The 27,827-nt window shown below is 48.8% G+C and overlaps 1 protein-coding gene across 1 annotated transcript; it reads left to right on the top strand.

The window, feature by feature from the left end:
• Nucleotides 1-27,827, top strand: SLC6A14 (solute carrier family 6 member 14). The gene is made up of 14 exons (XM_074962786.1): nucleotides 1-74; nucleotides 1,285-1,453; nucleotides 7,907-8,038; nucleotides 11,018-11,179; nucleotides 12,410-12,548; nucleotides 13,913-14,045; nucleotides 16,120-16,260; nucleotides 17,659-17,887; nucleotides 18,778-18,903; nucleotides 19,458-19,576; nucleotides 20,798-20,897; nucleotides 21,400-21,509; nucleotides 22,545-22,712; nucleotides 26,966-27,827. Exons 1-14 carry the CDS (start codon nucleotides 27-29, stop codon nucleotides 27,113-27,115), a joined length of 1,926 nt encoding a protein of 641 aa, XP_074818887.1. The 5' UTR covers nucleotides 1-26; the 3' UTR covers nucleotides 27,116-27,827.

Below are 27,827 nucleotides of genomic sequence, written 5' to 3'. Positions count from 1 at the left end.
GCAGGGGCGCGCAGGGAGCCGGGCTCATGGGGAGACTGACGCCGCCCGCCTGCCTCTGCTGCGGGACAAAGAAGGTGGGGGCCGGGCAGGCGCGGCGGGGGGCTGGGGGTGCTCGGGGCCCCTGGGCAGGTGCAGGGGGGCGCGGGGTGGGGGGCGCTCGGGGCCCCTTGGCAGGTGGGACGGGGGGCGCTCGGGGCCCCTGGGCAGGTGCAGGGGGGCGGGGGGCTGGGGACGCTCGGGGCCCCTGGGCAGGTGCAGGGGGATGCGGGGGGGCGCTCGGGGTCCCTGGGCAGGTGGGACGGGGGGCGCTCGGGGCCCCTGGGCAGGTGCAGGGGGGCGGGGGGCTGGGGACGCTCGGGGCCCCTGGGCAGGTGCAGGGGGATGCGGGGGGGCGCTCGGGGTCCCTGGGCAGGTGGGACGGGGGGCGCTCGGGGCCCCTGGGCAGGTGCAGGGGGGCGGGGGGCTGGGGACGCTCGGGGCCCCTGGGCAGGTGCAGGGGGATGCGGGGGGGCGCTCGGGGTCCCTGGGCAGGTGGGACGGGGGGCGCTCGGGGCCCCTGGGCAGGTGCAGGGGGGCGGGGGGCTGGGGACGCTCGGGGCCCCTGGGCAGGTGCAGGGGGGCGCGGGGGGGCGCTCGGGGTCCCTGGGCAGGTGGGATGGGGGGCGCTCGGGGCCCCTGGGCAGGTGCAGGGGGGCGGGGGGCTGGGGACGCTCGGGGCCCCTGGGCAGGTGCAGGGGGGCGGGGGGCTGGGGACGCTCGGGGCCCCTGGGCAGGTGCAGGGGGATGCGGGGGGGCGCTCGGGGTCCCTGGGCAGGTGGGACGGGGGGCGCTCGGGGCCCCTGGGCAGGTGCAGGGGGGCGGGGGGCTGGGGACGCTCGGGGCCCCTGGGCAGGTGCAGGGGGGCGCGGGGGGGCGCTCGGGGTCCCTGGGCAGGTGGGATGGGGGGCGCTCGGGGCCCCTGGGCAGGTGCAGGGGGGCGGGGGGCTGGGGACGCTCGGGGCCCCTGGGCAGGTGCAGGAGGGCGCGGGGGGGGCGCTCGGGGCCCCTGGGCAGGCGCAGCCGGGGGCCGGGACCTCTAGGCAGGAGCCCCGAGCCAGCCAGCGGCTCCGGAGAGCCGGGTGTCCCCCCGAAACCCCGGCTGCTGCCCGGGGCCGGGCTCCATCTCTCCCCCCTGGGCGCCCCGTTCCGGGTCAGATTCTCCGGCGCCCGGCGGGAGCCGCGGGGGCCCTGGGCGCGGGTGATCAGACTCCCCGCGGGCCGCGGCGGCCCCCTCTCCCCCCGCAGGACTTCACGCTGTCGAAGGGGAAAGATGCCGCCGCGGCGCAGAGCGACGAGAACTCGGAGCGCGGTAACTGGTCGAGCAAAACGGACTATCTGCTCTCCATGGTGGGCTACGCCGTGGGGCTGGGGAACGTGTGGCGGTTCCCCTACCTGACTTACCAGAACGGAGGGGGTAAGTTTTGCCCCGTCTAGGCGGGGTGCTGCACACCCCAGGGAAGGCAGCAGCGTCCTCTCTGGTTCCCTGCCGGGCACGGACGCAGAATTCCTGGAATTACCTTTTCATTCTCCTGCAGCCCCTCGGCTGTCCCCAAGCCCCGTCCTTCAGCTCGGGTCAGATGCTGTGTGTTAGACAGCAGTCTCAACCCCGAATCTCCGAGCCAAACATCCCCGAGCTTTTGGAGAAGTTGGGATTCCCGTTTGAATGAATGTTACAGCTGGCACCAGCCTTTATAATCGGCTAAACCAAAACCCGAACCCCGGGAAAGGTGGGGTGGGCCCGGCCCATCTCGAGTTAGCAGTGGATGAGGGTATTAGGAGTGGACGGGAAATGTGAAGTATCTGTTCCAAACTCCTTCCCTATCAGGAAAGTAACTGAAATACTTCTAAAAAGAAAAGGAGGACTTGTGGCACCTTAGAGACTAACCAATTTATTTGAGCATAAGCTTTGATGAGCTACAGCTGACTTCATTGGATGCATCCTGTAGCTCACGAAAGCTTATGTTCAAATAAATTGGTTAGTCTCTAAGGTGCCACAAGTCCTCCTGTTCTTTTTGCGAATACAGACTAACACGGCTGCTACTCTGAAACCTTTCGAAATACTTCTCAGATGGATTATATCTACTAAGGGACAACCCATCCTAAATGCTCAATGACTGAGGGACCATCTACACTCATTTCTATATTTGCTGTCTACAACCAACTCTCTGTATAACTTTTCATGAGTGATGTACCTGAGTATTTGGATTCTAATATCTAAATTTAACGATACATCTGGGTATGGGAATTGTATGGCAGGCCATGAATGCTCATGAAATTGGGGGTTGGAGTGCAGGGGTGGGTGAGGGCTCTGGGGTAGAGCCAGAAATGAGGAGTTCAGGGTGCAGGAAGGGGCTCCAGGTTGGGGCAGGGGGTTGGGGTTCATGGGTGGGTGAGGGCTCTAGCTGGGGGTGTGGGCTCTGGGGTGGGGCTGGGAATGAAGGGTGCAGGAGGCTGCTCTGGGCTGGGGCCAAGGGGTTCAGAGGGCAGAAAGGAGAATCAGGGCTGGGGTAGGGGGTTGGGGCACGGGAGGGGGTCAGAGGTGCAGGCTCCGTGTGGCACTTACCTCAAGCAGTGGCATGTCTCCGCTACAGCTCCTAAGCAGAGGTGCAGCCAGGCAGCTCTGCGTACTGCCCTGCTGCCCTGTCCGGAGGCGCTGCCTCTGCAGCTCCTACTGGCTGCAGTTCTCGGCCAATGGGAGCTGCGGGGCCGGCACTTGGAGCTGGGGCAGCATGCGGAGCCCCGTGGCTGCCTCTACACGTAGGAGCCGGAGGGAGAACATCCCGCTGCTTCTGGGAGCCACACAGAGTGGGGCAAGCCCCAGACCCCACTCCCCAGTGGGAGCTCGAGAGCCAGATTAAAACTCCTGGAGGGCTGTAGTTTGCCCACCCCTGCACTATGCCCAGATAGACAGACACTTTTCTCAACCTGTGTATTATATAATTTTAACATTAGCTTTAATAAAATTTTAAACCTAGTTAGCACTTAATTAGCAACGTCCATCTGAGGCTCTCCAAGCCAGGAGAATAAGATGGGAATCAGACAGATGGGAAAACGAGGTACAGAGAGGCTGTAACTGGTTCAGACTTATTCAATGAGCCGGTGGCAGAACCCAAACCAGAATCCAGGTCTCCCATTCCAGTGCTCTGGGGACCTAATCTACTGCCAGGGATGGGTAACCAACCAGACAGCAACATTTTCAGCATTTGGTAATTCCTGAGGCCTCAATCCAGCAAAGTACTTAAGCACGTGTGTAAGGGGGCCTGTAACCTGAGCCCTGCCGCCTGGGCCTGAAACTCTTGGGCTTTGGCCCTGAGCGGTGGGGCCACGTGTGTAAAGATTCAAGTTAGTTTGAATGCTCATGTGCTTCTACACAGCGGGGAGCTGGAGCCAGTTGTTAAATTTAGAAGCCCTTTTAGAGCCGGTTGTTCCGCGGGGGAGAACCGGTTCTAACAGGGCTTCTAAATTGAACCGGCCCAAAGTGGCGCCTTAGGCGCTGACTCCACGGGTGCTCCAGCCCTGGAGCCCCCAGGGGAAAATCGGGTGGGTGCAGAGCACCCACCGGCAGCTCCCCGCCCCACCCCCGGCCCCAGGTCACCTCCGCTCCGCCTCCTCCCCTGAACGCGCCGCCCGGCTCTGCTTCCCCGCCCCGCCCCCCGGCTTCCCGCGAATCAGCCGTTCGCGCGGGAAGCTGGGGCGGGCTGAGAAGAAGGCGGCGGCTTCGCGCCCAGGCCCAGGGAGGCAGAGGTGAGCTGGGGCGGGGGGGCACGAGGAGGGCCGCCTGCGCCGCAGCAGGTAACCCGGGCGGGGGGGTGGGGGGGGTACACGCAGGGGAACCGCTCCCCGCCCCAGCTCACCTCCGCCACCCTCGGCCTGAGCAGGAAGCCGTGGCCTGCTTCTCAGCCCTCCCCGGCTTCCCGCCGAACAGCTGATTCGCTGGAAGCCATCAGCCGGGGCGGTGGAGAAGCAGAGCGGGGCGGCGGGTTCAGGGGAGGAGGAGGAGCGGAGCGGAGGTGAGCTGGGGCCGGGGGTGGGGCGGGGAGCTGCCGGTGGGGGCTCTGCACCCATCAATTTTCCTCATGGGTGCTCCAGGCCCGGAGCACCCAGGGAGTCGACGCCTAAGGCACCACTTTTGATGTGATCAGTGGGGGAGCGGCCGCTCCTCCCCCAGCTACACTCCTCCGCCCCTAGGAGCCAGAGGGACCTGCCGGATGCTTCCTGGGAGCTGCCCCAGGTAAGCACCTCCAGGACTCCCCACCTCGCCCCCCGGCAGGTGCCTCTGGCTCTTAGGGGTGGGGTGGGCACCCACAACGGTGGGCCACGAGACCTTCCTGCCTGGTTCTGGGGGCAGTCAGGGGACAGGAGGGGGGGGGTGGATGGGTCAGGGGTCCTGGGGGGGGCATCAAGGAACGCGGGGGAGTTGGATGGGGCAGAAGGCCCTGGGGGGCGGGGGTGGGCAACGACCCCCTCGTGGGGTAAGGAGGGAACCTGTTGTTAAGATTTTGGCAGCTCATCACTGCTTCTGCATCTATCTAAGTGCTTTGGGGCCTTGAGACACCCCTGCTTCACTATTGTCAGTGCAATGGGACTAGTCATTTGAGAAAGGGTTACTCATGTGAGTAAGAGTTGCAGGACAGACTTTAAAGCTGAAATCATTAGACTGAAGTACACAGAGAAAAGTAATTGTGATGTGACCTGAAATAAATGACACAACTTTTTGTGATTGTAGAAACAACTACTTAGAGCAACAATTCTGAAACTATGGGTCTCTCAAACTGTGGGTCAGGACCCCAACGTGGGTCAGGACCCTGTTTTAATGGGATCGCCAGGGCTGGCTTAGTCTTGCTGGAGCCCAGGGTTGAAGCCTGAACCCCAACGCTCAGGGCCAAAGCCCAAGAGTTTCAGGCCCAGGTGGCAGGCCTCACGTTACAGGCCCCTTGCCTGAGGCTGAAGCCCCTGGGCTTTGGCTTTGACTCTCCCCTCCCCACCCCCCCACCCAGGGCAGTGAGTGGGGGGATTTGTTCCCCCCTCCTGGGGTTGTGTAATAATTTTTGTTCTCAGAAGGGGTCACGGTGCAGTGAAGTTTGAGAACCCCTAACTTAGAGCCTGTTCTGTTTGTTGTTAATGGCTGTTTCTGGTGTAAATGTTGAAGGTTACACTTATCTAGACTTCACAATGCTGCACTCCAATTAGAAACTGTCCCACACTAAATGATGCTCAATGCCTATTTATTTAAAAGGGCCTATTTTAAAGTGGCATCCGCTTTTTTACTTGGATTAAAAATAGTTTATTTTTAGTCTTTGTTTGGGGGTAAAGGTCTCTAATCTGTTCAACAGAAGGTTACATTCCATGGGTGCCTTGGCAGCTCCTTCACAGAACCATGTGGCTGGCTTTACCTGACAAATCTCTGGTGAATCACTTGGCTGAATGCAGAGGCAGGATAGACAAACTTTGGCCTGTCTTGTGATTTTGGTGGTCAGAGATTCTATTTCAGGTGGGAAAAGCCCTAAAGGCCTTAGGGCCAAGTCCAACTCCCATTTAAGGTCAACGGGTGTTGTTGTGTAAGTGCAACACGGCCCGAGTATGTAATTTTACATACATACATTTGAGAGAGAGATGTATGGAATACACAGTGGCATTCTTGGCATACATCTTTTATTGGCATGTGTTTGGCCTGGTTGCATTCCTCATGAGTGATGAAGGAGAATTCTAATCCAAAATGAATGCTAATAAAATCAGTTTATCACACTGCACCATCATGTATTTTTGTATATGGAACAAAACAGTTATTTGAGGAATATTTTAGAATTTAAAAATATTTCATTGGGACTATTTTTTGTATCCTTCTGCCTGTAAGGCAAGCTGCCTTCAGCAAGGCATGTATGCATTTGCTTAACTTTAAACATGAGTAGTTTGCTTGAATTCAGTGGGGTTACATGCTTAAGGTTAAGCATGAGCTTAAATATCTTGCCAAACTGGGTCCCTAGTTTATCTTAAACCCCTCTGTGGGTGAAGAGAAAAAATAGATGAACAGCTGCACATGCATGAATATCAGATCACTTCCTGGGTGCTGATTCTCTCTCACACTTATGCAGTACAGCAAATATGAAATGCTGGTCCTTCTCATAGTACAATAGATCTCAGTAATGAGGGGTGCTGGAACAATTTGTACAGTGCGGGTGCTGAGAGCCATTGAACCAAACTTTAAACCCTGTATATGATGGAAAGCACTTCAAGCCAGGGGTTGCGGCAGTACCCCCAACACCCCTATTTCCAGTACCTGTGTCCCTGACCCCAGTTTAATGTGGAATTTAGGAAAGCATTCATGCAAGCGACCAGCTGAGGCTCTGTATCAGAAAAGAGTCAGCCAACCATATGAAACAAATTACTAACATTTCCATGTTCTAGCCATTCTAACAGGGAGTTGCAAATCACCACTACGTACAAAGAAGAAACAGCTCATTTCTGTTGTAAATTAAAAAACATAAGCTACTGTAGAATGCAAACAAAATCAAGAGTATATGCAGCCAAATATCGTCTCTGGCTTCCTGGCAGCAGTATGTGTTGGACAGGGTTTTTTTCATCCTTCTTTTCACAAAAGGAAAGTTGTGCCATAAAAATGTGTCCGTTCTAAGTTCCAGAGCCTAGCAGGCTGGCTCAGCGCTTTGTGCCTGTGGCAGTCTAGAACGATACATTCTGCGGCATCGATGAAGAGGAGAAGCAGCTGGTGGTATTGTGCAGGGTCTAAAATGAGTGGTAAAGATTTGTTCTGAATTCCTGTTGTTTATATATTATGGGCCAGACTCGGCTATTTCTACTCACATGGGTAGTGTCTGATTCATGCCGAGCAGCCCCAGCCAAGTACGTAGAGGCAGCAGACTCTAATCACCAGTATTTATATATCACTATACATTTGCTTGGCACCTACAGAAATAAAAAAGAGATGAGGTCAGTTTTTTGATAATTCAACCTTTCTATGTGTGTGTGCAAACCCACGGTGCAAATACCTGTGGATGCAGTTTTGTGCCTACATTGATTTGCAGGTACAACTGACGTAATGTGGAAGTCTAAGTACCTGATTTGTGAGTGCAATGTGGTGCACGTTTTATTTTGCTTAAATGATTAAGATTAAAATAAATTTTTATTAATATTTGGTTTTGTAAAATGTTTATTTTTAAATTATAAAATCTAAATCTTGGGCCGAACTATGTTCCAGTGTTCCTGTAAGCAATTACTGAAAGTAAAAAGCAGGTGGGGGAAACTAGATAATTTTAAAACTTTCATATATATGTTATGCAAGTACATTTATTCCCTTTTATTCAAAATATTAAGGGCCCACCATTTCAGCCCTGAGGTAGGGCTTTCGTACTGTGCCTTGAATCTTAGACTTTTAAATAAGTTATTCAGAGATAGAGCCACTTCAGCATCTTTCTGACCTACTGATGTTTTCCTGTGAAACATATTTTCAGTTGTGGCCATAGGCACAATTCATAGTCATGCCTGAAGGTATATCTGGGATCTATGTGACACAAGCAAACATCTCTGGATAGACAATAGTGCATCCTGTTGTTGGTAAGAATCTATCATTGTGAAAGAAAGAAAGAAAAAGAAATACATGAGAACTCTATTTTACAAAACAGCCGTGCTTATGTTACTAAAGTTACCTTTAATGGAACCTGGATCAGACCTCCAATGAGTAATTATCCCTTTCCTCTGCAAATATTATTTGATTTTATGGAACACCGTCCTTTAAAAAAAGCAATCTGTATATTCTGTACAAAATGAAAACCACTTTGGTATATTTGCGTATATGGCTATACAGAAAGGAGTAGAATTGTGCAGGTATAATAGGTTTTTCTGTTTTCCCCAGGTGCCTTTCTAATACCCTACACAGCTATGCTGGCGTTAGCTGGTTTACCTTTATTTTTTTTGGAATGTTCCTTGGGGCAGTTTGCCAGTTTGGGGCCGGTTTCTGTGTGGAGAATATTACCAATTTTACAAGGTCAGTGACATTAGTTTCTTATGTATAGATCTTCTTTTGTTGCTGCTAATAGTCAAAAGTGGATTAATAATTTCCCCATAATGCTTCTGGCTAGTGTCATAAATTAGACTCTAGAGTACTGTACACGGTGTGTCATGCCATTTCATGGATGGCCAAACTAAGAGGGCTTGTATGTACTGTAGGAGAGGAAATTGAATTCATGGCACTATATGTGATACATCAGAAGCAGCAATTTTCCAGAGCGCCAATGTAAGTTTATTGTTTTTCATTTACTGGCTATGTCTTCTCACTCTATATGCTAAATAGGGGTCTGCATGGGACATGCAAATACTGCATTTAGCTGCTCATATTGGCTCCTGCACGTGTAAAGAACCATTTTATGCACCTATGCACCTGGGCCTCTATTCCAGCAGTGTGGTCTGTGGGGGACTGAGCCTGCTGCAATCAGAGACATGCCACACCTATGGGAATCAGGATCACGGGGCAAATTCTGCCCGTATTTGCATCTATTCTCCAACAAGGATAGTCATCAACGAGGGCATCATTGGGCCTGCATGCCCTCCTCACCACCCAGCTGCATTAAGATAGGAAAGGAAATTACATTTTTAATTGTAGTAAGAGCTTTATTTGCCTTTACTGATCCTGTATATTAGTAGACAACAAAAAGCGATTATATCCAGGCATTTACTGTTCCTTACCAATTTCTGCCTCAAAACTCACCAGAAACAACAAGGCGCTGCACACAAGCTTCCAAAATCTGCACTAAATGAAAAGAAGGATGGATCCAACCCAAAGGCAGTTGGGTCTATGGAGATAGCCAGGGCTGTGTGTGTGTAAACGCGTATGTCATATATACTCTCCAAGATCATTGGAAAAGGTTTGGTAGGTTGACCTCAAACTCACAAAGTTCCTTTTGACAAAGAGAAAGCTGCAATGTCCTTGCAAACCACTAGTTTATGCTGTCTTTCATTCACTGATGCAACTAGCAATTGCAATGAGATCTCTACAAATGATGCAATCAGCCCCAGTTTTGTATAAGTTTCCATTCATTTTTTTTCGAGACACCCAGACCAAAATCCATTGAACTTCAGGGATACAGAAAATCTAAAACCTCACCCAGAATTCACAAATGGCTCTGATTTTCCTACATGGCTGGCCCAAACCCTGGATTCAAACCCTCATTTGGGATATTCAAAATCTGGATCCAGTCCCTAATTTTGTGGCTTCTGCCCATCTCTAAGTTTGTTACTGTCCAGGATAAAAGGAATGAAGGTAATTCTTCCCACTGATGTTATGCTTTTTCATTTAACTAGCACAGATATTTTCCACCCCTATATTTAACACGTTTCTTTTAGCGATGCACCCTCCCTTTTCCCTCCTTTCTGTCTTCTTCACCACTCCTTTCTTCAGCTGCAAAGAGCTGGACATGGTTCCCTTCAGCACATGATTCATTGCTCCTTGTATTGGCTACAGGGAATCATGTAGTACATCCCCCTTTCCCCCCGCTCACAGTCTATTGCCACTGTTCCCTTCTTTCCTGGTAGTCTGGGATCTGATCTCCTCCCCTCCCTAACTGGGCTGCCCTGGTTCTTTAACACTAATGTGTACTCTTGGACTAGCACAGTGCATTTTCCCCCTAACTCAGTGTGGAATGCAGAAGACTCTCCCTTACTTTATCAAGTTTATATTTATCTTTAAAATGATGTAAATAACCTAATAGATTAGCCTTAACGATCTTAATCTTACCGCTAAGAAAGGTCAGTAAGGTTAAGTTGTTAGTTTATTTACACACAGAAGTGGCACGTCTTTGCAGACTTTAGCCATACTGTGCCTATAGAAATCAGCCATGTCCGAATTTTCTCTTCAGCACTGGACTCCCCTTGGTATCTGAACCAGTGAAATCTGGTCTCCTCTCTTTGGCCTGGACTGCCTTGGCGCGGATGTTGTATTCTGTTCTGTTCTTACTCTGCCCTCTTCATGATAGCATCTTCGTCCTCCGTTTGGCCACTCCACACACTAACATTACAGGCTCGTAGACTTTAAGGCCAGAAGGGATCCTTGTGATTTTCTGGTCTGACCTCCTGCACCTCGCAGGCCACAGAACCTCACCCACCCAGTCCTGTACTAGACCCCTAACTGTGGGCTGAGTTACTTTCTTCCTGCTGCTGCACTGCGCTGACCCTTCCTCCCCTACATTTTCAAGGAGGTATGTAGCATCGGGATTGGGTGACTACGTTCCCTACAGCTACTAAAACGTAGTGTGTCTCCCCCGCCAGCTCTGCAGCAAGGCTGAGGCTTTTTTTGTTTATTGCAACCTGCAACCTGTAAATCCCAAGGTGCACCCTCCTTCTGGGTAGACAGGCAGCTTTTTTCAACATTGAAATGGAACATGTATATATATTTGTGTCCTCTAATTCTGTCTCTTCACTAGCCCGATTCCAATAGATCAAGATGCAACAGGGACAATACAAATAGGTATCTGGGTTTTTAAACATTACAAAGTTCTACCACTTTGAGTTTGAAGGTCAAGTACCACACTCCGTCATGGGATCTCCTCAAGAGAGCTCTGCCTACACCACATGGTATAAGATCCATCGTGAACTTTGCTCTGCAGTACACTCGCTCTACCTTGTGTTTGCATGTCACTTTCTGATGTCACACCAGGCTTCACTGCTTCCTCTCTGTGCATGTGTGGAACTCCTCTCAAAACCTGGCAGTGAATGAAGAGTGCTTTGAAATGAACCATGTTCATTGTACATGTGCAGGGAATTGAGATATGCCCAGGGTTTATTCACAGGGAATTGTCTTTGCCTGGTGTATATACCCAGCAATACTATGCAATCCAGTGGATAGTAAAATAATTTCTAGGCAATGTGGAGGAAGAGTAGAGAAATGTGGAGTTCACTGAAGTTGATGATTCACATTTTCTTTATCCTCTGTTTGGGTTGGATGATGAAACTTTCACTCTCTCTTTTCTAGGAGTGGGAATCACGATGGTGGTCATCACCGCCTTGGTGACGGTCTATTACAATGTTATCATTGCATATGCCCTCTACTATTTGTTTGCCTCCTTCCAAAGTGTACTGCCGTGGTCAGACTGCTTTGCGTGGGCAGATGAAAATTGCAGCAAAACACCTGTAGGTATGGTACTTTTAAATAATCCACACTATTACTAGGAATAATTCCATTGCTTCTGTTTCCCAGTAATAAACAAAATACATTAAAAAGGGCAGTAGTGGGATAGTTAGTTGGCCATGCTGCTGCCGTCTACTTTACCTTGACAACCTGTTGACACCTGGACTGATCTTCTTTCTATCTGCCTGTAGCATTTGCCCATATGATCTGTTGGGAACTAGAATGAATCTTCCTCTCTGCCTTTCTGCCCATCTTTCCTTCTTCCCTAGAATAACAGATTTCTAGACTAGTATAAAATCACCAAAAATACCACACTGCAATTTCATTAGTGCTTCATGACAAAGAAATGGCCTTCCTAATGCAAAAGAAATGCCTACCTAGTGCATTCACCTGAGGTTCTTCCAAAATCCTTTATCCTATATGTGTGGCTTTGTTAACACCATGTGTTGGATGGGCATTGGCTTCATGTTTCATCATGTCTTTAGATAATATTTCCAGGCTATTGATTGGCTGTGTGCATGCATGATTTAAAAACTGTAATTATATTTTAACATTGTGATTTCCCACCCCACAGTTAAGTTTAATAGTTTATCATAGACTGCAGTTCTGACGTGTTATTTAACAATTTTACATTTATAAATTTCAAGGAGATACTCATTTAAAAGACCAATAAAAATGTTTCACCCCATATTAAAAGTGTGCTGGATTGGTATAAAAGTCAGACAAATTGCCCCAAAGTACTGCACTAAAATTTCACCAGGGTTTCATGTCAAATAAATCCTCATGCTGATAGTGATCTTTAATGCTTTGATCAACTCTTGTTTGGCTTAAATTGTAGCCAAGAGATTTGCAGTACATTTTAAAGAGAATTAGGAATAATGCCAGTCTGTCCCCATCAGTATGATATGGGATTGCTATAGATGAGTGTGAACTGAAATACTGGATCTGGCCCTTAGATTATCAAAGAGTTTGAAATCCTAACTGTACCTAGATCTGATTTTTGCAAACATTTCCTATCTTTACATTAGGCCAGCCAGGTTCCCAGAGCTGAACACATCAGACCTGGGAGTGTTTGGATATGGAGCCAAATCCACATCTGAAAGTGGTGGCGGGGGCCTGTTTGTAGTTACCACAAGAATACAAACTGTAGCGATAACAGCACGAAAAAGGCACTCACTGTAATCAAAGTCTGTTTCTAATCTCACCACTGAACATTAACAACCCTTTCTCTTTTAGTGCGTGATTGCAATACGACCTTAGCAGACGGGACAGTCATTCACACAAACTACTCGTTTGTCTCCAGCAACAATCTAACCTGTCTCAATGGCACCTCAACGTATAAAGACGTGCAGCCTCCCAGTGAGCAGTACTGGAAGTAAGTATACCACCTTCATATTGCTAAAATCCGTATGGACAGGATGGGGTTTGGAGGAGCCCTCTGTGGAACTCGCACCACTTTCCAGAAACTGCTTTGGGCCAAGCTCATGGGACTGCAAACTGAAGTGAGCAGTTCTGTCCAGGAAAACATGAAATACTGAATCAGGGTGACAAACGTAACACAAGTCACAGAGAAGCATAAGAACAAATTTATAACTAAGAAATAAATAATAAAATTAAGGAAGTTTTCTCCCCTTAAACTCCCAAACATAAGGCATGTTCTTTACGATGTTGAAAATATTCATCCTTTCATATACCTGTCATTACAGAACACTTTCCAAGGCAGGTTAGTGTTCATAATGTGCAGGTGTTTCACCTGCATACCACACACTTAGGTGTATGATTCACTGCTGTCTGATGATTAATAGAGTAATAAGCCTTGCCGGAGTATGCATTAGCATGCCTTCAGTTCATGCCTTGTGTGTGGGTGGGGGCAGAAGCTGTACGGCTCCAGACACCCTGGAAGAGTATCACTAGTGAATCAGTGCTCACCTTAGCATGGTTTGTTGATGTTACAATACAGATCTTTCAGAACCACTCTTGCCTTCACTATTTCAGGTTTTTCTATGGTGTCTGTCAACCAGGCACCTGGAGCTGTACTAAAAGCCCATAACACAAAAGTGTTTTTCTCCTAGCACTACCCCACTGGCCACTTGCACCTTCACTTTCTTTACAGTTATTTATACCAGCTAAGGACAGTAACTCCAATGAAGAAAATCTGGCCCTAAATTGGAATCTACCTACTTCCACTTTTATGATGGTATTTGAGCTGGCAATGGGTGGAAAGACTAGTCAGTTCATTGGAGAGGTGTTTTCCTCCAACTCCTGTCAGCCAGTGCTGGGCTCGTCCTTTTAGTTCATAGCCCGAGCTGGCTCTGTGCAGTGAAGTTATCGTTTTAAAAACAGCACAGCCGTGTCTATACACCTACTGAGCGTCAATCCGAGGCAGGGTTGAAAGGAAAGCACTGGTTTCTCTTTGAAGCCTGCAAAGAAACCAGCTTTCCCATCACTCCCAGCCTGGCCTGCTACCCAGGAAGTCAATGGAATTTAAGTACTTGCTTGAAATCAGCAGATGTTTAAAAGGATACATTTAAGAGCCCTGCTAGGAGGCGGGGGCGGAGTGGGGCTGACAGGCTGTGCACCAATGGAAGTTGACGCATGGGTGTGACATCACCAGCTAGACAGACATGAGCATCCCCTCTCCAGAGTGGCTCTGGATAATCGGTGGGACTCTTCATGCTAGCAGCTGCCACGCCCTGTTGCAAGGGACGCGATGCTGATCACGGTGTTCTGTGCTTTCAGTAAAGTGGCCCTTCGCCGCTCCAGCGGGCTGGATGAGACGGGTGAAATTGTCTGGTACTTGGCCCTCTGCCTGCTCCTGTCCTGGGTGATAGTCGGAGCTGCATTATTTAAAGGGATAAAATCTTCAGGAAAGGTAAGTCAGGAGGAACCCATGCTAGATTTCTGGGACTGATCCTGCCAGGAGATGATCCCAACTTCAATGGCAGCTCAGCACCTGGTGGGGTTAGGCCCTGATTCTCTAGCCCAGAACACAGGCAATTTCTGACTTTTCTGCTGCTGTTTGCTCATATTTTACATGACACATATAAAGCACATGGGGCCCGATTCTGCCACCCTGACCTAAGCTCAGTGGTCCCTTATTCCACCAGGAATGATGCTATTGGGGCTTTTTATGATCATGTGAGAGACATCGGTTGAGTTCCTGTTATAGCCTGGTCTCTTGTGAAGCATGCGCACGCGAACACACACACTGCGCACACACACACACACACACACACACAGTATGCACATGCATGATGTTTAGCCTGAAAGCATGGGCCCGATCCTGTGGATAGTTATGCACACGCCGCTTGCTGCTGCACTATAAAGTCCTGTCTCTGTCAGTGGGAACCCCCCATGTTGTAGTCAGGGACTAGGCGTGAGGCCCACTGAAGTCCTGGGAAAGCCCCCAGTCTCTTGTGACTCGGGCTCTGAGTCCAGGCCCTGCAGCTCTTCTGGACAGAGACACGTCACCGCACAGCAGTGCTCCAGCTGGAGGGGAAAAGCCTGCTGGATTGGCCTCGTTAGTCCTCAGGCGATGTCTACACTGTAGTTAGAGGTGTGACTGCAATACCTGCAGATGCTGGCTTTGAGCTAGCTCGCTCCTGTAACATAACAGAGAAGCCGCAGCAGCCTGGGCTGTACAAGCCCCCCCATGGCCGTGGGTATGCACTCAAGCGGCTAGCCCGGCCTGCCACAGCGTCTCTGCCGGTATTATTAGAGCAGGCTCGCTGAAAGCTAGCGTGGGGCATGCTGCAGGCATTCCTCTGACCAGTGCACACAGATCTTTGCTTCATAACCCCAAGTCCTCCCATCCAGCCAGGCTCCCTGACCAGCCTGAAAATCCCCCTCTCCCAAGGCCAGGATCGCCGGCAGATCCGCTGCAGCTAAAGAGAGCTCCTCTCCCACTTTCAGGCAGGGGGCGACTGTTAACTCATTTTCCTACGTGAGGCCTGGCCCCCTTGCCCGGTTTCTTAACTCCCGGTTCTGCTCTCATTCTTCTCTTTGCTCCCATATGTTTCTTCGTCTCCCTGGCTCCTCAGGTTCCTTGCCCCCATATCTGTTTCCGTCTGCCCCCCTGGATCTCTGTCTTCCTGCACCTAGCTAACTCGATTTTCTTTCCTTTCCTCCCATGATGTCTGTCTCCTTCTCTCCTTGCTCCCCCATCACTTTTCTCTGCCTCTAACTCTTCTCCGCAACACAATTTCTGTCCCCTTCTCCTGTCTCTTTAGGCCGCAGCGGCGTCCGTTCCAGACTCTAGTTCCTCCCTATTCCTAGGGGTCTTTTGGCCTATAGGCCCTTCTCTCCCAGCAGGAGAACAGGAGTGTCCCTTGGGCCATTAGAAAGAGGCTCTTGGCGCTAGTGCAGCCAGTGTGTTGGGGTGCAATCCGACAGCATGATGCAATGCTAGAGCAAGGCATAACCAGCTGATCTGGCTCAATTACAGAGGTAAACGACAGTGAAACCTGCAATGAGCACCACCTCCAGAGTTGTTGTTGTTTGTTTATTTGTACTATGGTAGCGCATAGGAGCCCCAGTTTACAGCCTGTGACCCCATTGTGCCATGCGCTGTACAACTGCCGGAAAAAAGATAGTCCCTGCCCCAAAGAGCGTACAGCTCCCTTTGCTCAGTAACTGAATCTGCTCCCATGGTTTTGTTCAACGTTTTCAGTAAATACGCCGCTGCCAGCCAGCTGGCTTGGGCAGGTCCTGAGGTGCTCACTGGGACAGGTTGGACGAGGTTTGTTTGCCACTGTTGTGCCCAGTTTGTGAATCCAGACTGGTAATTTGTAGAGAAGAATGAGGGAAGGGTCACGTCCAGACTTGAATCCCGACTTTCCCAGCCCCAAGCTGAATCCAGTAAATGGTTTGTTTGGCTCAGGCCCAGGTCATTTTTACGTAGCATTTCCCCACAAGCCTAATGCCTCTCCCTCCGTTTCTCTTGGCAGGTGGTTTATTTTACAGCTGTCTTTCCCTATGTGGTCCTCGTTATCCTGCTTGTCAGAGGTGCCACCTTGGAAGGGGCTCGGGACGGCATTGAGTATTACATTGGAACACAGTCCAATATCACAAAGCTGATGGAGGGAGAGGTGAGGCTCAGGGGTGGTTCTGAATGCATAGAATATTTGCTTGCGGGTAATTACACAATCTCAAAGCCTATAAAGGCTTGCATGTGACTTGGTTTCCAGAATACAATAGCTTCCTTCTTAACCAGCCAGACTCCTCTTATCCCTCCCTTCCAGGGATTATCTAAAATTGGATCATGCCTTCCAGAAACCCACAATTACAGTGAAACCCTCTATCCCCACCTAGAACTCACATATCCAGAAGAAGGGCAAGTCCACTGCGTCATTTGAATAAAGAGGGGTCTGGGTAGGGTTGCCTGCTATCACAGCTACAGCTGAGGTTTCTGTGTTACCATCCTCTGTTTTTCTGGAGTGTGTAACTTTACTCGCTAAACATGGACATACCCTGTGGCCTGGTGATAAAGGTCTCACCATGAGAGTGAGTATTAGGACCGCCTGCTTTGGTTGGCATGAATTTCAGGGCATTTTATCTGCAGGTTTCATGAGTGTTTGAGCTTCAGTTTTAGACTGGTCACCTAAAACTATGCCTTCCACTGGAAGTTAGATCAGGGCAGAATTGGGGGTGGGGAGCAAGGGAGGAGACTTGCTCCTAGCATGGATCTTCTGTGAGGTTCTCTCCAACCTCAGCTCCTATTTTAAGACCAAAGCTCAGGTGTGGTTCTTCCTAGCGTGCTATAATAAAGGCTGGCCAGGGGCTGGGAACAGCACTTAGAGCCTTTCACACTTGGCTGTCCATTCAGATCTCACCTCTGTCACAGTGGTGGCTGTTGCCATGTTATTGCGGGTTGGTGTCCGGTGCAGTTTGGTTCTCAGTGGATGGGTGTCTGCTGCACATCACCTGAAACGTTGGTGTAACCAGGGACTACCTCCCCAGTCATAGAGGCAATTCTCCCAGGTCCCAGTCTGAGGAGCATGGGTGGGACAACGTGTGTGGGAGCTTCCACCGTTGCCAGCCTCTGCTGTCTGTTTTATTTCTACATTGGCATTTCTATGGCGTTCATATCTCAGCGCCTCCCAGACACCTCAGTGAATTTCATCTCTCCTCGCTCCTGTGCAGTAGGAAAGTACTATCCCCACCGGTCTTACCTATTGGGAAACTGAGATGCAGAACATTTAGGTGACTTTGCCCAAGGTCACACAGGAGGTCAATGGCTGAGGTAAGAATTGAATCAAGATCTCCTGGGTTCTGGTCCAGTGCCTTAAGCACAAGACCAGCCTTCATGCCCTTTGGATAGGAAACTTCACTCCCTGGGTTCATTGATATATGGCACTTCTCACTAAAATTCTCATAACATTTTTTTAAAAAATGCAGCATCCCTTACAGGACACTCCTAATGGGTTAGAACAAGTATTTGGGGGGTAAATAATAAAATAACCTACCGCAAATTATTTCTGGTTTAGGTTTGGAAAGATGCAGCTACTCAGATATTCTTCTCCCTGTCAGTGGCCTGGGGGGGCCTGGTCGCTCTCTCCTCTTACAATAAGTTCCATAACAACTGCTATTCCGATGCCATTGCTGTTTGTTTAGTAAACTGCATCACCAGCGTGTTTGCGGGATTTGCGATATTCTCCGTTTTGGGACATATGGCTTTCCTGGCAGACAGACCCGTCTCTGAAGTTGTAGACTCAGGTTTGTTTGATAGTCTCAGTATTCATCACAAAGACTTCTTGTCTGTCACACTCTTGAGTTGTTTTCTAAACCTGTTTAATCTCAGCTGCTCTGACCGTAGTTTATTGGTGCCAAGCACTTTCAGCGTATAGAGGCTTGAAAGAAGGAGGACATTTTGTCCTGGTTTTCCATCACTAATTGACTTCATGCTGTCCACCATAAGTCAATGGAACTTCTGCTCCTAAGTCACTAAGGTGCTATTGAAAATCCCACCCTATGTATCAAGTGTATCTCAGCTGACAGGCAGGAGCAGTCACAGATTGATACGTAAGGTAATAGAAGAGGACATTTTAAAAAATGAAAATACAGGCTTGATATTGATTCTATTTGTCCTATTGCATCAAACATGTTAGTAAATCTTCCAAATTATAGGTGAAATTCACCCCATACACAAGGCCTTTGCACAGTTTAACGCTCAAAATAGGGCTTCAGTGGTTCTAAAGTAGCACACAGGTCTTTGGGAAGACCAGACCTTCTCACCAGGGGGAATTTCACCTCTCATCTATTTAAGAACCTAAACCTTCCCATTTTGCTATTTGAATTCTTTCTCGTTCTGGATCTGCCTGAAATATTAGCCTATTCAAATCTGAATGAAAGTAATGAAATGTGGTTCGTATTTCCGCAATCCTATTCAGCCACAGCTAAAAGCTTTGGCGAAGTTTGGTTCAACAATTTCAGGCTACATCCTGCTTTGGTTATAGCCAATAGCAAAACTTCCATTGACTTTAACACCTCACTTTTTGTATTCCAAATTCTGATATAATTTCCCATTATTTAAGTTTAAGAGAAATGAGTCAATTTTGCATTGAGCGGGTCACGATGATAACATATCTTCTCCTCCCCTATTTCAGGGTTTGATTTGGCATTTGTGGCCTATCCATCGGCTCTCTCCAAGTTACCAGTTGCCCCTCTTTGGTCCTTTTTATTTTTCTTCATGCTTTTACTGTTGGGGCTTGACTCTCAGTTTGCTTCCATAGGTGAGTAAGACGTGACATTAGAGCTGAGTCAAATTTGTCAGCTGATTTTTCCACCCAAAAAACCCCACAGATTTGGATTAACCAAAACATTTAAAGAATTTGTGTTAATTTAATCGAATTGTTTCAGTGACACCCCCACACAAACCCTTCCAAAAATCAAATATTTCACTTTGACATTTTCCAGATGAAACATTTTAATTTTTCAGTTTTCAGTGACATGTTTTTTAGAAATTTCCTTCAATTTTATTTTGAAGAAATTTAAAAAATGCTTGAACATTTCAGGTTGAACAAAATGTTTTGTTCAATGCAGAATGATTTTTTCCAACTTTTCAGTTTGCTGAACATGTTGAAAAATTTTCATTTCAAGTGGATTCAAGTTGACAATTTTTAATTTATTTAGCTATTTATTTATTTTCAGAACAGCCAGTGAACGAAAAAATCAGGTATCCACACCGTTCCTCTTAAAATAACAAAATGCTTCCTGGATAGAGTTAGCTGCATTTCTTCATTTTGCTGCCCATGTCCAACAAGTAAAATTCTTTCTTCCTCTGCAGAAACAGTGACAACCACCATACAAGATATGTACCCCAAGGTGATGAAAAAGATGAGGGTTCCTATAACCCTGGGATTGTGCATGCTTCTGTTTTTTCTTGGTCTCCTCTGTGTCACTCAGGTATAACATTAACTCTTTGTTGGCAATGGGTTTAATTATGATTCAGCTGGTGGGAGGATTTGTACAAGACAATACACCATTTCCCCGTGTGACAAGAAAATCCCTGCTAGCAGCATAGTCCTGTGTGTGTTTGTTCTGAGAGAGGTGACCTCCATGCCCCCAGTTCTGCAAACACCTATGGACATGCTTAATTTATGCATACAAGAAGTCCTAATGGCAGTATTTGCAGAATCCAGTCCTCTGAAATGACTATAATTTTTTAAATGGGAGTCTTTGTCAGCTGATAATTTGTGAGCTGTTCTTTTAGTGTCTGAGCCATTGATTTAATTTTTTTCTTCAGTTCAGGAGATTAATTTGTGTAATCTTGAACATTTATCCACCATGCCTGCAGCAGTGTACGAACTGCAAGTGGATATTGATAGTTTTATCATTCAGAATTGATTACCGAAGACGGCAGCTCTCTAGAACTGGTATACTCAGCTCACAGAAAATCAGTAGCTAAAAAGCTTCTTCAGCTAGTCAGGTTAGCCCCTAAAATATAGTGATTGTATTTTTTCAGTTCACTGAATGTACTTCCTTGGGACGATTGCTTTTTAAGATGTCAAGAGTGATTTTTAAGGGCCATATCCAAAAAGATAGTTTTACATATGTAATTACAATGAGAAAGTTGCTGCCCCAAAAGAAGTTAGCCCTAATGAACCCATGGCAAGAGTTATGGGATAATATTCAGTAATTCCCCCTCCATTTATTTCCTATCATACTATTTGATAGGTGTGTTCATATTTGTGTGTAGCCCACACGAGGAACTTCTGGGTCTTTGTCCCCCTCTAGTGGCTGGTGCATAACAGAGGATAAAAGTCAACTTCAGCAGCATATTCAGCATATTGCTAGTGTTACTCCTTTAGCTCAGTCCTCAAAAGCTGATGTTATGGCACTCAGGGTCTCAGGTTCAAACCCTGCTGTCCCCTCATGTGTGTTTTTACATGTGCTTTGTTATTACAATAGTGATCAGTAGTATGCCATAAAATGCACTTGTCTGTGTTAAATATAAATATTGAAATGAAGTAATGTGCAATGAATGAGATCCACCCCTGGAAAACGGGGCTTTTAAACAAAAACCCAGACTGAGGTTGAATTCAGCTGGCATGAGTTCCTCGTATTGCCATGCAAAAGGTTACTAGCACTGGGTGAAAAGCTAGCTCTTTATTGTTTGTTTTGCAGGCAGGAATTTACTGGGTTAACCTAGTGGATCATTTCTGTGCTGGATGGGGGATCCTTTTTGCAGCGGTCCTGGAAATAATAGGCATTAGCTGGATTTATGGTAAACCACTGACACTAGAAAATCAAGCTGTGGCAATGCAAATAATCCTGGTCATATCACAGTCATAAAAACAAAACATGCTACAGAAAAATTTGCATAATATCTCAATGGTTAAAAATATCTCCTGTTCCAAATCATTAGAGCATAAGAACAGCCATACTGGGTCAGATCAAAGGTCCATCCAGTATCCTGTCTTCTGAAGTGGCTAATGCCAGATGCTTCAAAGGGAATGAACAGAACAGGGCAATCGCTGAGTGATCCATACCCTGTTGTCCACTCCCGGCTTCTGGCAGTCAGAGGCTAGAGACGCTCAGAGCATGGGGTTTCATCCCTGCCCATCCTGGCAAATAGCCATTTCTGGACCTATCCTCCATGAACTGATAATTATAAGGAGCAATGCATCCATGCTTTGTAAAGCTCCTTATACTTGCTTTCTGTACATCATAAAACCCATGTTCTAGACCCCAATCTTACAGTGCACTCTTTGGCCATCTTTTAATAGGAGGAAACAGATTTATCCAAGACATTGAAATGATGATTGGAAAGAAGAGCTGGTGGTTCTGGCTGTGGTGGAGAGCATGCTGGTTCTTCATTACCCCTGTTCTCTTATGTGTAAGTACCACGGTTGAACTACTTTGAGTTTTTGGCCAAGAACATATTCATTCCATGTTGAACAGTTTCCATGTAGAGATTTGGGGCTGCATCTTTGGCCCCTTTGAGCCTGTTTTAAAGCCAGCGTAACAGGCCAGCTGAGGAGTCTCCACACGTGGAAGAAACGTGGGTGGTGGTGAGCCATTGTGGCAACTCAGACGCCATCCCTGCCAAGCATCCCTCCCCTGGGCACAGGACACATGACTGGTGCCCTTGTGCTCTGGCAGTGCCGGGCCATTGCAACTGGGGCTGAAATTTAAAACAGCCTGGGGTTGCTCCTCTGCACTGGGCCAGTGCCTAGCAACTCAAGAGTTAAGGAATGCAGATTCGGCACATCCCTTACTCTTCAGGTTCTTTCAGATCATTGCTACTTTGTGCTCTCGTGTGCTTCTCATCTTTAATATGTGCACTATGTAAAAAAAAAAAAACAACAAAAACCCACACCTGCAACTGTTGCATATCCCTTTCTAGCAACAACATTATCTCTAATCTCTCTAGGATACCCGTGAGGAAATGCCTAATATAAATATCTTACCTGTGCAGGAATGTTCTCCAGAACTTAACTCAGCATTCTTTGCCCCAATCCTGTAAACATTCGACTAGCGCATAGAGGTATAGTGAGCCATCCCTTGCACATCCTCAGAGCATGGCTGTGCATGCAAACCGAATGTGTGAGAAATGTGCCTGCCGAGCTATGCGGATTTCCGAGCAACACGGGTGTTTAGATATAAAAAAGTACGGAAAGCGTGTGCATGCATGTCAATGGATACTTATAGGTCAGTAGGGGGCGATGCATGATGATGCTTATTGCCTGACCACATTTGGAAACAAAACCCTGAACTGCAAGCCAGAGACTGTCTACAGAAAGCACCTTAGATCGCTCTCAAAGCAGCAGAGGTTCACTTGGAGATAAACTGGTAAATTGTGTGTTCTGTAATCAGTACAAATCAGTCTAAGCTTTAGTCAAGTTTTCTCCCTCTTCTTTTTTTTTAACAGGTGATTTTATGCTGGTCTTTGGTCGCATTTTCACCTCCCAAGTATGGCTCAGTCGAATACCCTGCATGGGGAACTGCTGTGGGCTGGTGTATGATTGTCTTCTGCATCATCTGGATTCCCATTGTTGCAATTGTAAAAATAGTGAAAGCTCAAGGAAACCTGTGGCAGGTAAGGGCCTAAGAGAACATCTGCAATAGGGCCACAGGGTCAGATGCCCTGGTGGAAGTTAATGGGGACACTTACAGTGACTTCACTGGGGGGCAGGATCAGACCCTGACTTCTCACATTAATCAGATAAACTTGTTGGATCAAAACAAATCCCTGGCATTGGCAGAGATGAATTTGGCCCGACTGGTTGTCACACGAAGGCAATCAGTAATTCCCTTGGAATTTCATAGTCATTTGGCAGTGGTCAGTGTTTCCCTGTGGTAAAGACATGCAGTCTGTCCTGATTTTCATGGTCTCATTTACTGTTTCCATTGTTATCCCAGTGCTGAACTATGCAATTTCGAATCTACAGTCAGGCTCGCATCTTCACTCTGGCCCCATCCCACTGTAGTTAATGAGGGTTTGGATTGAGGAAGAGACAAAGTGGGTGACCAACTTCTCTTGGTGAGAGAGACAAGCTTTCAAAATACACAGAGCTCTTCAGGCCTGGGAAAGGTTCTGAGAGTGTCACAGCTAAATACAGGTTTCAGAGTAACAGCCGTGTTAGTCTGTATTCGTAAAAAGAAAAAAGAAAAGGAGTACTTGTGGCACCTTAGAGACTAACCAGTTTATTTGAGCATGAGCTTTCGTGAGCTACAGCTCACTTCATCGGATGCATAGCATATCGTGGAAACTGCAGAAGACATTATATACACACAGAGACCATGAAACAAAACTTCCTCCCACCCCACTGTCCTGCTGGTAACAGCTTATCTAAAGTGATCATCAGGGAGGGCCATTTCCAGCCCAAATCCAGGTTTTCTCACCCTTCCCCCCTTCCCCCCCCCCACAGACACACATACAAACTCAGGGTCAAACCGATAGTTTAGCATAAGTAATTAGCACATATTCTGAGGGACCATTCAAGGTAAAATGGCCCATTAACACCCCTGTAGTCACAGGACAAAAAGGGGAGGGGAGTAGTGGGTATGGATTGTTGTAATAAGCCATAAATCCAGCGTCTTTATTAAGACCATGGTTTTTAGTGTCTAGCAAAGTGATTAATTTAAGCTCCCAGGCTCGTCTTTTGAAGGTGTTGTGCAGATTTCCCTGGAGGACTAGGACCAAGAGGTCAGATGTAGAGTGATCGCTTTGGGAAAAGTGCTCACCCACAGGTGACAGAGTGTTTTTGCCTTTTATCATTTTCCTGTGTGAGCTCATTCAAGAGCATAGTGATTGTCGGGTTTCACTCACACAGGTGTAATTGGGCATTTAATGCACTGGATGAGGTACGCCACCCGTTGCGATAGGCTTGTGTAGGACCATGGATCTTGAAAGGTGTGTTGTGGGGGTGATGATCATCGTATCAGTGGAGCTATGTCTGCAGGTTTTGCATGAATTGTTCTGGCAGGGTCTGGTGCTGCTTTCATAGACTATCAGGGCTGGAAGGGACCTCAGGAGGTCACCTAGTCCAACCCCCTGCTCAAAGCAGGACCAAGCTCCAACTAGTTGGTGTGTTCTGGTCTGCGAGGAGCTTGCTTGTGATGATGAGCTTGGAGAGGCTGGGGGGTGGTTTGATGGCCAGAAGAGGGGGTTCAGGAAATATTTCTTTCCAAATAGGGTCCCCATTGAGTGGGGGTGTAATTGTTTGATGTTACCCCATATGGGTTCCAGTGTGAGATGGTAGGGGACAACTAGGGGTGTGCGGTTGGAGGGGGGTCTTATTTCTGTATTGAAACAGTTTCTTTCGGGGGATTTTGGTGGCCTGTTCCATGATGTGATCCACTTCTCAGGTAGAGTGTCCTTGTATGGTGAAGGCAGTTTTAAATGTGTTAAGGTGTATATTCCAGACTTTCTCCTGGAAGAATATTCTGTGGTATCTGAGTGCCTGGCTGTAGATAACAGATCTCTTGGTGTGTTTGGAGTGGTTACTGGATCTGCGAAAGTAGGTGTGGTGACCTGTGGGTGTCTTGTATACACTTGTCTGAAGGGTTCCATTGTTGAAGCTGATCACGGTGTTCAGGAAGTTGATGCCAATGTGGAAGTCTCCGGAAAGAGTTCAATGGACGGCTGGTGGTGGTTGAAGTTGTGGTGAAAATTGATGAGGGAGTTTAAGTCATCTGTGCAGAGGATGAAAATATCATCGATGTACCTCTCATATATCGGATAGTGCCTGGATAATAGTCTGGTCCGGCTGGCAGTGTGCCCAGGCCCGGGCGTATTTGCCAGCTCCTAGACTCTAAGGCCAGAAGGGACCATCATGATCATCTTGCAGGCCACAGAGCTTCACCCACCCACTCCTGTAATCGACCCCCTAGCCTCGGGCTGAGTAACTGACATCCTCAAAGCATGGTTTAAAGACGTCAAGGGACAGAGAACCCACCATTTACACGAGTTTAAGCCTGCAAGAGACCCTGTGCCCCAGGCTGCAGAGGAAGGCGAACCCTCACCCCCGCCCCGGCTAAGTTCCCTGTAAGCTGCGGGGCCACAGAGCAGCCTACCTAGTGCCACACAGGTGCTCAGGGAACCCTCCTGGGGACCTGCCACGGCTGGGCGAGGGGTACCCCTCCCTTGGCCCCCACCTAGCCCGGCCCTCAACCTGCTGCGGTGCCCCTCCCCCAGCCCCAACTCTGCTGCGGCCCAGACTGGCGGTCGGGGCGCCTGGCCCGGACCCAGGCGTGGCCAGAGCGGCCCCAGGTGCAGCCGGGGTGGCCCAGTCCCAGGTGCGGCCAGGGCAGCCCTCCCCCGGCCCGGACCTGCTGGGGCCGGGGAAGGGGTGCCTATCCTGCAGCCCAACCCCAGAACTACTTCTGCGGGAAGAGGCGCCTCTCCCCCCTCAACCCAGGTGCTGCTGCGGGGAGAGAGAGCTGCGGGGGGGGGGAATCCTCTCTCCCCACTGTAGCCCCAGAGCACCCTCCTGCACCCCAAATCCCTCGTCCCTGGCCCCACGCCTGAGCCCCTCATTCCTGGCCCCAGCCCAGAGCCCGCACCCCCAGCTGGAGCCCTCACACCGCCGCACCCCAACCCTCTGCCCCAGGCCTGAGCCCCCGCCACTCTCCGAACCCCGTGGCCCCACCCCCACCCCGTGAATTTTGTTCTGTGCACATCGATATGAAGGTGATGTGTCACACATCGCCTCCATATTGGTGCACATAAAATTCATTCCGCACATGGGTGGGGAAAAATTAGAGGGAACTCTGCCCCCAGCGTCTCTGACAATCTGACCCGGGGGAAAATTCCTTCCCGATCTCAAATATGGCGATCAGTGAGACCATGCGCATGTGGGTGAGACCCAGCAGCAAGATACCTGGGAACGAATTCTCTGGAGTAACTCGGAGCCCTCCCCATCTAGTGTCCCATCACCAGCCATTGGGGAGATTTGCTGTGTGTAGCAGGTTGGCTACATGCCATTGCGAGCAGTCTCATCATACCATCCCTCCACAAATTTATCGAGCTCGGGCTTGAAGCTGGTTAGGTTTTTTGCCCCCACTGCTTCCCTTGGAAGGCTGCTCCAGAACTTCACTCCTCTGATGGTAGAAACCTTCGTCTAATTTCAAGCCTAAACTTGTCGATGGCCAGTTTATATCCCTTTGTTCTTCAGCTCATTTAATTTCAGCAAATTGGACTGCAGTGTGCAGATGAATTGAGCTGCAGGACAAAAGATGGAGACAGGGAAGAGGAGGAACGGGGAAACGGTCACCTATTTCGGATGTCACCTTTCACCATGGAGTGAGCACGGGGCAGCTGCAAGGGAAGCAGCGGAGAACAAACAAGATGTGTATGGGAGGGACCTCTGCTAGTGTAACCCACGCACCTCCTGGCTGTGGTGTTTGGTAGTGGCACCGAGACCACTTAGAGCAGACTCATTTTCTCTCTCTGTAGCCTTAGCTAGCAGCCGGCTGGCTTTTAGCTCATGCGGTAGAGGCTCATGCACTAAGCTCCAGAGGACCCCCCCCACCGCTGACGACCGGGGTCTGTCGGCATTACACTAGCACAAGTCCATCAGCCCAGGCACTTTTGCAGAACGAGCTTTAAATGCAGCTGAACTTACTGGGCACTTGTGATTTGTAACCAAATGTTTGGATCGCTTTGATTTTGTACCTGAGGCGGGGGTTTGGGGCAGCGGGGAGGTCAGTGTTTAGAGTTCTCCCCACTGTTCAGCAAAAAAGTACCAAATAAAGCATGGTGCAGAGAATAAAAACATGCAAGGAAATATCAGCAGAAACAACAAAGAAATTAAATCCCCTTTGGGGACTGTATTTTTTGCTTCCCAGCGTATTGTGAGCTGCTGCCGGCCAGCTGCTAACTGGGGTCCCTTCCTGGAATGTCACCGAGGGGAAAGGTACAGCCACATGGTAGATCCCCACAAGGAAAGAGACCAGGAGATCCCCACCGTGGATGGCTTCGTGCACAAGCTGGAATGAGACGCCTGCCCTGGGCTGCATTATTTTTTAACACAAATGTATTTTCTTTTTGTTTAATGTTGGAAAATAGTGATTCAAAATATTGAAAGCCATACTATTTATTGTTAGCTCTGCCTGTACAGGGAGGAGCAGGTCATGAAGTAGAGAGGAAAGCCCAAGCCCACGGGCTGGGAGGGCAGGAAAATACACTCCAGCCTCTCAGAGCGTAGGGACCGGGAGCAGTCTGTAGTGCAGCTGGCCTGCAGATGCTGCTATGGGAGGATGTGTTGCACAGGGCTTGAGCCGCGGGGCTCTCTGCTGGGCACGTACCAACAAGCCAGGATCCCAAGGCACCTCCCCGCACGCTCTGTTTTCCGGAGCTGGCACACAGCTCAGGCTGACGGCACGCAGAAGGGCGGATGGGTTGCTGCTCTCTGGCTCAGCAGCCCAGGGGAAGTGAATAATTGCTGCTGTCTGGGCCTTGCTCAGGCTTCTCAGGGCTTTTCATAGAATATCAGGGTTGGAAGGGACCTCAGGAGGTCATCTAGTCCAACCCCCTGCTCAAAGCAGGACTAATCCCCAATTTTTGCCCCACATCCCTAAATGGCCCCCTCAAGGACTGAACTCACAACCCTGGGTTTAGCAGGCCAATGCTCAAACCACTGAGCTATCCCTCCCCCCTATTGGTGCTGAGAAAAACGTGCGCCTGTGTCATTTGTGTCTCTCGACATTC

The sequence above is a fragment of the Natator depressus genome, chromosome 9, assembly GCF_965152275.1.
Source record: "Natator depressus isolate rNatDep1 chromosome 9, rNatDep2.hap1, whole genome shotgun sequence".
Classification (NCBI taxonomy): Eukaryota; Metazoa; Chordata; order Testudines; family Cheloniidae; genus Natator; species Natator depressus.
Note: the sequence above shows the minus strand (reverse complement) of the source record. Positions and strands in the feature narration are given on the sequence as shown.